The 12556-nt window shown below is 38.1% G+C and overlaps 2 protein-coding genes across 2 annotated transcripts; both read right to left on the reverse strand.

Annotated features, from left to right (window-relative positions):
• Positions 1–1007: 1007 nt before the first annotated feature.
• LOC127794764 (uncharacterized) lies at positions 1008–2300 on the reverse strand. The gene is made up of 2 exons (XM_052326010.1): positions 2056–2300; positions 1008–1749 (listed from the first exon to the last, which is right to left on the reverse strand). Exons 1-2 carry the CDS (start codon positions 2298–2300, stop codon positions 1008–1010), a joined length of 987 nt encoding a protein of 328 aa, XP_052181970.1.
• A 6812-nt stretch (positions 2301–9112) lies between these two features.
• Positions 9113–11231, reverse strand: LOC127794068 (uncharacterized). Its single transcript, XM_052324954.1, has 2 exons — positions 10939–11231; positions 9113–9644 (listed from the first exon to the last, which is right to left on the reverse strand). Exons 1-2 carry the CDS (start codon positions 11189–11191, stop codon positions 9289–9291), a joined length of 609 nt encoding a protein of 202 aa, XP_052180914.1. The 5' UTR covers positions 11192–11231; the 3' UTR covers positions 9113–9288.
• Positions 11232–12556: the final 1325 nt, after the last annotated feature.

Here is a 12556-nt window from a genome sequence, read left to right on the forward strand (position 1 = left end):
GCGGAGGAAGGTGTTGGGCTAGAGTTTTCCATTGGCCTTTAGTCCACCTTTGGGGACGGCTTAGGGCTCGTGACCCTTGGATTTTAGCCACTCCCTCACGGAGGAGGGTGTTAGGCTAGAGTTCTTTCGTGGCCATTAGTCCACATTTGGGGACGGCCTAGGGCTCGTGACCCTTGGATTTTAGCCACTCCCTCACGGAGGAGGGTGTTAGGCTAGAATTTTTCCTTGGCCCTTAGTCCACCTTTGGGGACGGCCTAGGGCTCGTGACCCTTGGTTTTAGCCACTCCCTCACGGAGGAGGGTGTTAGGCTAGAATTTTCCCTTGGCCCTTAGTCCACCTTTGGGGACAGCCTAGGGCTCGGGACCCTTGGATTTTAGCCACTCCCTCACGGAGGAGGGTGTTAGGCTAGAGTTCTTCCGTGGCCATTAGTCCACCTTTGGGGACGGCCTAGGGCTCGTGACCCTTGGATTTTAGCCACTCCCTCACGGAGGAGGGTGTTAGGCTAGAGTTCTTCCGTGGCCATTAGTCCACCTTTGGGGACAGCTTAGGGCTCGTGACCCTTGGATTTTTCTTTGGCGAAGTGTTGGCCTTTGTGAGATTGCTGTTAGATGGAGAGAATCCGAAGTCTTGCCATTAGTCGTAAAAGAAAGAGTACAAAGAGGTTCGAGGAATTCCCCTCCTCATTGAAAAAACTTCCTTAAGTTTTGGACATTCCAGGTACGCTTCAAGGACTTGCTTCCCATGTCTTCTAGTCGATATGCCCTCGGACTTAAGGATTCTATCACCTGGTACGGTCCTTCCCAATTCGGAGTTAGTTTATTCGCGTCTCGAGGATGACTCAAGTCGAACCGTTGCAATACCAAATCTCATGGCATGAAACTCTTAGCATGGACTCATCGGTTATAGTACATAGTAATGCAGCCTTTCGAATTTACGATAGGTCTTGGAGCTCATTCACCCCCAGTGCGCTGTTTTCATTCTCTCCAGGACGGTGTCCAACTTCGCTCTCAGAAGCGATCCCGAGTGGGAGACCTCCTATTATCTGACTTGGACTCAACTCTACCCGAACTCATGCCTTCTTGGTCAACGAAATCTTGGAGGTAACCCCGGTTGATAAGCTCCTGAATCTCTTCTTTTAACTGGATGCAGTCCTCTGTAACATGACCATGGTCGCGATGAAAACGACAATATTTCTTTTTACTTCGAGTGTTGGGTGGAGACCTCAACGGTGGAGGACGCCGCAGATAATCCTTATCCTCTAATGCTAGTAAAATCTCTGCTCGACTGGCGTTGAGGGGAGTGTAACTCACCGGGCTTCCCCATGCACCCCCAAAACCCGAGCGATCTGGAGCTCGGGAGGGGGGGTAGTCCGTCTTCTGTTCCACCATCGGCTTTTTCTTCTCCTTCTCTCTTTCCTTCTTATCAGGCTGTTCAGCCCTCTTCACCTTCATCACCTCTTCCGCATTGATGTACTTATTAGCCCGTGTAAGGGCTTCTGTGAAAGTACGAGGTGGAGTCTTAGCCAAGGACTGAGCGAATGGTCCAGCCCTCAAGCCATTCTGGAGAGCCACCATGGCGATCCGTTGATCAAACTCGTCAATGCTCAACGCCTCCTCATTGAACCTAGCCACGAAATCCCTTAGGGATTCACCCTGATTTTGCTTGATGTTCACCAGAGCCATGAAAGACTTCCGGTGGCGCTTTAAGGGAGCGTAATGGGCTAGGAAACAAGTCTTCAGCTCTTCCCAGCTATTGATGGAACGATGGGGAAGGCAGGAGTACCAGGTCCGGGCATGTCCTCCCAAAGTAGCTGAAAATGCCCGGCACCACATCGCGTCCGACCCCGATTGCACCAGCATGTGAGAGGAGAAAAGCTCGACGTGATCATAGGGATCTGTGCTTCCATCATAGAGCTTGATGGAGGGGATACGAAACCTTTCCGGTGGAACCTCCGCCATGATACCCTTACTCAAGGGTTGGTTAGAGCCGAGGTGGAGCAACTCTTCCTTTCCCTTCTTGAGTTCCTGGACTTGCTTCTCTAGGAAACGCAATCACCTCTCCTGCGAAGTCCCTCTTTCTCGCGAGGGGGCAGAAGTGGATCCTGCCGCCTCGGAGGAGTGGATTTCTTGGCCCGTCTGGCGGGATTGACGAGGCTCTCGAGCAGGAGGAGGTGATTGATGCTCCGCTCGCTGAGAGGGCACATGCGAACGATGTTGTTCAGCCTGGTGTAGATAACCAATCAACAACTCAGTTAGCTGTTGGACCTGGTTTTCCAACCTGGTGAGTCGGTCCTCCGGCATTGGATTGGCTGGATGTGGTGGATTTTCCCCTTGCTGTGGGGCCTCTAGATTGGCTCCGACCTAGCTACGAGCCACGTCTCTTCGGGGAGCCATGTAGTTAGTTATAGTAAGGAGTGAAAGTCGTTTGACACTCGTGGAAAGACCGAGGTCTGAGGTGAGGAGTTGAAGTCCGAAGCGTGAGGTAGGGAATGAAGAGGCTAGCGAGTTTGGACGTCGGCCCCACGGTGGGCGCCAAATGATGATGGTTTTTGGGACCGACCACCACGTGCCACCTCTGCAACTGGACCTCAGGAATGGAACCTCGGACTTAGGGATGTCGGACCTCGGGTGTAGGACCTGCAAGACAATGGAGGGCCGGGGCTTGGATCCCCCGGGGTGGACTCTGACGCTCAAATCAGTAGAGTAAATGCAAGTAGTAGTAAATGAGAGAGCTGTAGAGCTTGAATATACCTGGCGAGAGTCCTTGTCTTTTATAGGTGAACCTGTTTTGGGGTGCCCGAGATGAGCGAGCACGACCCCCGAGAATCCCGGTCAGGTTGGAACGGGTCTTGCGGTTCGGCTTGGATTTCCCTGGCTCCGCTCCGAAGTGTTGACTTGCCACGTGTCGGTCTCTCAGGTGATCCGCGTGGCAGGTGAGACTATCAGCGCGTAGGGGTATTCTAGTAATTTCAGTTGGTGCCACATCATTATTCATTTAAAAAGATGGGTATCCGCTAAAAGATAACGTCACTACAAGAAAAATCTTATTTAGCGACGGAATTGTTCCGTCGTTAATTAGTGACGGATAGCAATGGAATTTTCGTCGCTAATTTTATAAATATTTTTTAATTTAGCGACGGAATACCTGTCACTAAATTTAGCGATAGAATTCGCGACGGAAATCCAATCGATAAATTTTAATTTTTTTATTTAATTTTTTTCTATTTTAACAATTTTGAATTTTTTTTATTTAATTTTTTTTATTTTTTAGTGACCGGAGTAACCTTGTCTCTAAATTTTAATTTTTTATTTATTTATTTTTATTTTTTAGCCACGGGGTTGACCCCGTCGCTAAATTTTAAGTTTTTTTTATTTATTTTTTATTTTTTAGTGACGGGGCTAACTCGTCGCTAAATTTGAATTTTTTTATTTATTTTTTTTATTTTTTAGTGAATTTGAATTTTTTATTTAATTTTTTATATTTTTTAGCTACAGGAAAATTTTAATTTGTTATTTAATTTTTTTTATTTTTTATCACCCGTCGTTAAATTTTAATTTTTTTATTTTTTAACGAATTTAAATTTTTTTATTTAATTTTTTTTATTTTTTAGCGATGGAAGTAACCCCATCGCTAAAAAGTAAAAAAAAAATAAATAAAAAATTAAAATTTAGTGACAAGATATTTTCAGTCGCTAAAAATTAAAAAAATTAAATAAAAAAATTTTAATTTAGCGACAGGGTTAACCTTGTCACTAGAATATAAAGAAAATTAAATAAAAAATTCAAATTTAGCGACGGATTAACCCCGTCACTAAAAAATAAAAAAAGAATTAAATAAAAAATTAAATTTAGTGACGGGTCAATCCCGTCGTTAAAAAAGAAAAAAATAAAAAAATTAAAATTTAGTGACGAGGTATTTTTCGTAACTAAAAATTTAAAAAAATTAAATAAAAAAATTTTAATTTAGCTATAGGGTCAACCCCGTCGCTAAAATATAAAAAAAAAAATTAAATAAGAACATTCACATTTAGCGACGGGTCAACCCCGTCGCAAAAAAATAAAAACAAATTAAATAAAGAATTAAATTTAGCGACGAGGTCAACCCGTCACTAAAAAATAAAAAAAATTTACATTTAAACATATCACAATAATTTTTACTAACATTAATATTAGTAAAAATTAAATTAATAAATTTTTAAATATATTAAAATTAAAATCAAAATAAAAATAAAAACATAATTTTTCATTGCTAATATTATAATTAATAAAGTTTTATTTAAATTAATAATAAAATAAAATATATATTAATATTCATTTCCCTTTACTAACATTAAATATTAAAATTAATATCATTAAATAAGTTTAAGAAATTTTGGTGTATAAATATAATTCTGAAATATTTAAAAGAGAATAGTATAAATATATTTTATATATATCAATGAACAAGAAGGCTTCTAGATCGGTTGACTTGCGCGCGAAACTTGGTTAAGAGAGGTTGGGAGTTCGAATCTGGTTGAGAGCATGAGATAATGACTGAGAGTATTATCTCAGTGCTACCACGTGGCGAGTAGAAGAGCGGGCCATGTGACGCACATGAGCGGTGGCTAGGCCTGGCATGCGTTGAATTCCGTCGTTGATTAGCGACAGGTACAACCCCTGCCATTGATTCTGTCGCTAAAATAATCTCGTTGCTAATCCCGTCGCTAAATTTCAACAACGCCCTTTTTAGCGACGAAAAAGTACTCGTCACTAAATCCGTCGCTAAATTTTTTAGCGATGGATTTTTATGTTTTAGCGATGGAATTTTTCGTCATTAAAACGTTATTTTTTTATATTACATAATACTCAATAATGAAGATTAATATCTTTAAAAAATGTATGCGTATATAGGGCACATCTAGATTTTTATTTACCTATTATTACGTTTTTTTTGTACAGTCATTTGAATTTTTTATTTTTTTAATTACACTTATTTATTTATATTTTTAAGTTAAATTTATTTTTATATCTGTATTTTTAATTTAATTTAACCACTTTATTTTAATGTATAAAAAAAAGATAAATACAAGTACATAGATATAATCAAAATAACGAAAAGTTTCAATTATCACAATTAAAAAATATATTTAATTAAATTGAGTCAAAAATATAAATTTAGTTATTAAAATATGAAATTAAAGTCTGAATTTCACATTTTATAAATTTTTACACATTTTTTAAAGTGTAAAAATTAATGTCTAAAATTACAAATTTTTTAATTTATTTATTTTTTTGGTGGCAGATTTATTCTATTGCTAAAGTTTTAATTTTTATATTTTTTTAACAACGGATTTATTCCGTCGCTAAAGTTTTTATTATTTATTTATTTTTTAGTGATGGATTTATTCCGTTGCTAAAGTTTTTATTTTTTTTTTTAGTGACGGAATAAATCCGTCGCTAAATTTTTAATTTTTTTCCTTTTTTGCGACAGATTTATTTCATCGCTAAAGTTTTTATTTTTTCCCTTTTTAGAGACCGAATAAATTCATCTCTAAAGTTTTTAATTTTTTTTATTTTTTATCTTTTTTGGCCGCATAATAAATCCGTCGCTAAAGTTTTTATTTTTACTTTAGTTTTTTACTTTTTTAGCGAAGGTGTAATATTCCAAAAATTTTGGAGATGAAAATAATTATTAAGTTTCGGTGTTTGAGGATTTAAGGTAATCAAATAATAATAATAATAATACTAATAAAAGAGATAATAATAATAATGATAGTTGAGATAATAATATAATCATAATAATAATAAATGTGTAAAGGAAATTAACTTAACTTAAAACTAATGAATTAATATATAAATACACATATATATATTGTCAATGATAATAAAGATAACAATACAATTATAATGATAATAGAGTAAATCAAATTAATTTAAATAAAATAAAATTAATGATATATATGTATATTTATGTGGTGCTCGTGAATGGCTTGGAAGCCAAGCTTGAAACAGTAAATGGAAATAAAAATGAGTGAAGCAGAGGAGAAGGAGAATGAGAACTTGGAGAGAGAGAGAGCAGTGAGCAGCCGAGAGATTGAGAGAGAAGGCTGAGAACGGTGTTGGCCTACGGAGGGAGAGATCGAGATCGAGTGAGGGAGAGAGACTGGCTGAGTGAAGCTCGGCCATGGCAGCCGAGCAAGCAGTAGCGGCGATGCTGGTGCGCCGAGGTGGCTGTGCGCGGGAGGAAGAAGAGAAGAAGAAGAAGAAGAAGAAGAAGAAGAAAGAAAAGAAAAAGAAAAGAAGGAAAGGAAAAGAAAAGATGAACCAGGGCGTGCGCAGGGGAGGCAGGGAGAAGACAATGAACAAGAGAAAGAAGTGAAGAAAAGAAAAGGAAGGAAAGAAGAGAAAAGAAAAGAAAGAAAAAAATAAAATAAAAGAAAATGAAGAAAATAAGAGAAAAATAAAGGAATTTTGGAATTTTTCAGCAGAGAAAGTGATCAGGTACATAGGTAAAAATTAGTATAAGCGTGATATGTTTAAGTTATAAATTTTACGTGATCAAAATTAATTAATTTAAGTTTCGGTTATGTTATTTGCTAAGAAATGTCTTAATTTGCATCGGGAGCTCAAGAGAGGCCGAAAGCAGCCGATTTTAGGCAAACTTCTAACCCTCTCATCGCGTAATTTATTTCCCGTGAAAGTCTTCGAGGTTTCTTATACTCTAAACCCTCCCTCACCTTAACTCGGTTCCACGCATCAATAACAATAATCCACGTGGTAACTATTTAATGACTTTTATTTTATTAATGAGTTTATTATTAATGGAATGAGCTAAGCAATGGCGTCATGGTGTCTTTCATTTCAACCGTCACGGAGCTTCGTATCGCTCCGCTTTCCTTAGGAATGATGTCGTACCCGTTGGGCTAGGTTCTTAGAAAAGTTGTTTATGGTTTAATAGGGTTTTATTAATAATTTATTACGTATGTTGAGATGGCTTTATGTGAATGAAAAGTAATGAGAATGGTATTACGATGTTATGCGGTTATGTACATGAAGGGTTATGAGTTATAGAGAAATGTTATGTAAAGTTAAGTTGGGAAGATATAAAGTTAATAGTGTCAGAAAGTGTGTTTAAGGGTATGGGTACATAGTCACTGATTGTCGACCGTGGGTCGTGGCAGTTGATGGCTGGATGTATGGGCACCAGTCATCAGTTGTTACGATAAGCGCTAGACGGCCAGAAGAGCTGGTACTCTAGATTCCCGCATTGGTTTGTGCGTTTCATAATGTGTGTGCTACAAGGGGCTGGGTTGCATTCGCGTGGGGACATGCTTTGTGTGTGATGGGATGTATGAGCATTTACATGATTCGGTTGGTCTAAGAGCCAATTTGGGTATCCTAGGTGAACATATGCATTTAGAGCATGCTGTATGTGTGTATTCCTATGTGAGGCGTAGCAGGGCCTGATACTTGGTTTATGGGGGCCTTGTCATCAAGTTTATGCTACAAAGGCCATTGCATTTCCTATGTGTTGCATTGCATGATTTTATTGTTACTGTTATTCTGAACGGGAGTACCGTGCCAGGTGTCGGGAGTACCGACTCATGTGAGCTTCGGCTCAGCTTAGATATTAGCTCAGGGTTGGCCCGAGGGAAGACCAAGATCGCGGAAGTATATGATTATATGATGTATGACATAAAGAATACATGAGAATATGATGGGTATCAAGAAAAGTATGTAACGAGTAACAAGAAAAGGCAAATGTTGAATGTCAGGAAAAGCCGACCATGTCAGGAAAAGGCTGGTCTAAGATAATGATAAAATGGTAACCTATGTTAGGCTGCAACAGGTTTGTATGTGGAACCTGGGTGCCAATGTGTGACTTATGTGGGCCCCTGGTTCATTATGTACAGTTAATTTTATGCTATGCATGTAGAAGTAAGGTATGTATGGATTATGACATGGCGTGATTGCATTGACATGAATTGTATGGGGTGTTATGAGAAGAGTCATACCCTAAACCCTTAGCCTTCCTTTCATGAACTTGTTGAGTCTCGCGACTCATGTTTGTTTTACATCATTCCAGGTCAGCATATCCTGAGATCGTAAGTGCGTTCAGCGGGGTTTGAGTCCAGGCCGTCGTGTCATGGTAGCAAGTGCAGAGCTCTCCCGAAACTAGATCTTGGGTGTTGTTGTGCCTATGTTAAGATTAATGGTTATGTTTTTGAGATTAACCTATGTTATGTAAGCCTAGGTGGGCCCAAGTGGTGACTGGTTATGTAAAAACGATTATGAGATGTTAAATAAAAAAAAAAAGATTACGATTTTAATAAGGGTTGTATATGAGTTGTAGTTGCATTATTGTTCGGTATCATTTTAGTAATGATCCTCTCACGAATCCTCTATGCGTGCGGAGGCTCCGGGAGGCAGGTCGTTACAGAAGGAATAAATTCGTCGCTAAAGTTTTTATTTTTAATTTTATATTTTCTTATTTTTTGCGACAACGTTTTTCGTCACTAATGTTTTTTAGTTTTTAGTTTATTGTTTTCCATTTTTTTAGCTACTGAAGTTTTCTATAGCTAAATATTTAAATTTTATTTTATTTTTTTAATTTTTTTAGCGATGAAAATTTCCATCATTAAAGTTTTTATTTTTTAAAATTTATTTTTTTTTCTTTTTTTGTGAAGTGTATCCCTTCGCTAAATTCAAACAAATTTAGTGACGGAAAAAGGCATTGTAAATCTGTTGCAAAAAATTAGCGACAGAAATCCGTCGCTAATCCGTCACTAAATAGTGACGGATTTTGTCTCATCATTAATTCCGTCACTAAATTATATATTTCTCCGTCGCTAAATTGTTTATTTCTTATAGTCTAGAGTAGAGCTTGGCTTTAGTAAAAACCGAAAACTGCAAGGCAAAAAATACAGGTTACATGCAGTTGTGGATTCAGTCACAGCCAAATTAAGGTCCTTTTTGGTATTCGGCTTTCCTTGCATCGTCTCGTTTGTTATTTATTTATCATTTTTCTCCGTAGACCCGGAATAAATTACTTCCAGCATTGATTCAGTGTGTGTATATATTACTAAAACAGCGACTAAATGGAGCATATATATACATGCATGTAGTGGCAGTCATTGCTGGAAGGTTTTCATGTATTATAGCTTTATGATTTACATCTCTTACTCTAATAATATCACTTATTTTCATTTTTACAGCAGTACTTCGAAAGGCAACCACGCATCAACTCAAATTTCTGTGACCAAAGCGCCATCCAAAATCACGAGCTGCGCCCATTTCATTCATGGGTTCCTCAGTTCAAGAAGGTTTCGAGCAGGGCACCTTTTCCTTCAGTATTTTCTGCGTTCGCGCATCGTCGGGAAGGTTTTGTCAAATATAAACTTTCAGCGGTATAAGTTCGGACACCATTTCCAACTGACGACAGTTTGAGTCCTGCATGAGTGCCAGTAAAAGCAGCAGGGGGGCTGCAGGATGAGTTCTTTGGCAGCCGTAGAAGTTTGACTAAGCATCGTTTGTCCAAGCTTGGGATTGCATGGAGGTGGGAAGGAAGATCAATCAGGAAATCTCCAAATTCGTCAGTGGTGGATTCTACCCAATTTGATTTGCTTGTTTTCCCACTCGTATGGCATGAGATAGCTACCAAAGCTCCTGCATGTAGGGTGTACAAACTCCGTCGATATATCACTATCTGTGAAGGGGCGCCCGGGGATATATATATATATTGGTTGTGCATGCCTAGTGATTCTCTTCTATTTTTTTTTTTGCTTTTTAGATTCAACTCTTTTAGAGATATATATTATGTAGTTTGTTTGTATGATCAAAATTTTGCGAATTATTCCACAAAAACTGAATTTTTGTAAGTAAATGACATCTAGTCCACATGATATATTTGACACCAAGGAAATAAAACTTTTACAAAACAAAAACTTTATCTAGAAAATTTTGTAAAAATGATGTGGGGTAATGTTTTGCAATTAGAAGAGAATAGTAATGTAAGTTCTAATTTGAAATCAAAGTATATGGCATGAAGACCAGTCGATCATCTGTCTCTAGAAACTTTTTACAAAGTTTTTGTTCTTAAGGTAGAACATTGTTCTTAATCGAAAAGACCCCCACGAATAAGGCAAGAAAAAGAGGGTCTAATTTTTTGCCTGAATGGGATTCAAGGCTTGTGGCTGGTTAATTGTGTATATCAAATTAAACCTAGGCTCATCCAAAGCTAGGCTTATCGATACCTGTATTAACTAATTAATCAATATTATCAACTGGTTATAATATCTGGTTGTTTACCTATACTTTTTTTTTTCTGGAAACGGAGAAGAGAAGAAACGGCTGAACAAGTACGACGTTACCGAACTTAGAAATATTATTTGAATTTCCTTTCCGTGGCTTTCAAGTAAATTAGATGGGAACTCGGCAGCTAGAAATTATTCCTTCCGGGAACGTTTACTTCTAAATTTCAGTCGCTTGGAACTAAACCAACCTCCAAATAATTATCGCTTAAAAGGATTCTCTACATGCATGCATGACATCAGGAGATCACTTGCAGCATGGTCATTCTCTTCGAGCAATCCTTAATGTGTTTGCGCCCAGTCGAGCAGATATATATGGTCAGGCAAGGCATTAGTTAGAGAGCATCCTTGCACGTATATATATATATATATATATATATTATTTTCATTACCTTTTCATTTGAGTTGAAGCTCATATAGTTAAGGTCCATATATATTCATAAAAGAAATCTATTTGGACACAGATTTTGTTGGGTTCTAAACAGATAATGAGCTTAAATAAGCAGGTGGGAGAAGATTTAGAAAAATTACACAATTAATTATTAAGCTAATATAGTAAAATTGCTGTTCAAACTAATCTCAAAGAAGTTATATTAAGAAGATTCAAATTTGATTTGTGTCTGAAAAAGAAAAACTAAGTACATACGCACCTGAGACGGCTTGAGGATTAGTAGGTGGTCTATCGTCAGAACAACTCGTCGGCCGACAAAGAACGGAGCCGGATATGAGGACAGTGGAGAGCTTCTCCTCTCCATATCCAGCCATTTTCACCAACTCATCTCTTGTGAACAGTTCCACCGACGGATTCTCCCGTCCGGCTACAGCCGGATTTCCAAGGAGCAAGAAGAAGATGATGAACATGATCTTCATAAGATTACCATAACCGCGAAAATGGCTCGTCATCTTCTATGTTTGTTCCCAAACTTAGTGCTAACGCAAGATGGAATGGAGAGACAATGAAAAGCCACCATCCTTCCTTGGTATCTTTATAAGGCACCTCTCCTGGTTCAGGTGCCCTTTTCAAATGGTCAATTACCATAATGTCCTTTGGCTTGGCTTGATTAACAATTTCAACTCCATGGCATGATTTTTGTGCTTGTACATTAATTTAATAATTAATATGTATTGGACGTTTTACTCAATACAAGTATTAATTAATTTAGTTGCCCCGGTCTGTATAACTAAAGGATATCACTGTTTTTTTTTTTTTCAAACTTAGCTATATGGTTAACTATGATCAGTTTTATAAGCACAAAACTGCCAACCAATTTCATAGCCATATCAAGCTCAAAAACATAGGCAAGCGATACTTAAATAACAAAAGATTAATTCTTTGATTGGTTAATATTTGCTAGACTAGCTAGCCGTGATCCAAACTTCACATACAAAGAAACAGATATGAAATTAGGGCTGATATTAAGGGGGCATAATGGTCTCAATGAATAGTGGAAAGGAAGCCATGGACTGTGGGGCCATGAAAGAAAGGATTGTTGGAAGTTAGAGGGGAAGTTAAACTGTAGTAGGTTGGTTGCCTACTCGCTATCGTCTTTTATTAATTACGTATTCTCCTTGTAATCTATCTCTTCGTCCTGCTAAATCTTTTATGATTAATTGTTGGCTAAATCTAGGCTTATCACCTCTGAGACACAGACACGTAGTCCTCTTAATTCCATCCCCGCCCGCAAGCGTTCCCTAAGTTTTGACTCTAGTTTCAAGCCTTCCCCAACCATCTCCCATCTGCATGCTTACTAAAGGCAGAAGGAAAAACCAAGAAAGCAGACATTCTAAACACCAAAAGAATTTCTGAAAAATTGTAATGGGGATATATCCCGCTCCTGTGTTTTACGGCAAATTACAAAGGAAATCTGTATCGTCAGTTTGATAGTCGGTCTCTCGGTACCTGGCGGACCCCAATGCAAAATTCTTCTCCACAAAGGCAACATATATAACCTTCTCTACAATCCATTCCTCCTATCCTTCCTATACCCTTCCTATGGCATAATATTTGGAATTCCAAGCTTCACAACTGTCTGAAGCTACTTCAATGGCGCGACTTGCCTCTAATATTACAAAGATTACAACAAAGGGCAAAATAAACATGGAAGCCAGAACGCAATTGGATTGCTTCTTGATGGGCAGCTTTTTCCAGACTAGACGGATCACGGATGAGTTGACAGCAATGACCCACAGTAGAAGCAGCAAGCAAATCGCGGCTCACAATAACACAAAACAATGCGGTTTGATATCCCCCGTAAACAATAGACAATT

This window comes from Diospyros lotus, chromosome 2, assembly GCF_014633365.1.
Source record: "Diospyros lotus cultivar Yz01 chromosome 2, ASM1463336v1, whole genome shotgun sequence".
Taxonomy (NCBI): domain Eukaryota; kingdom Viridiplantae; phylum Streptophyta; class Magnoliopsida; order Ericales; family Ebenaceae; genus Diospyros; species Diospyros lotus.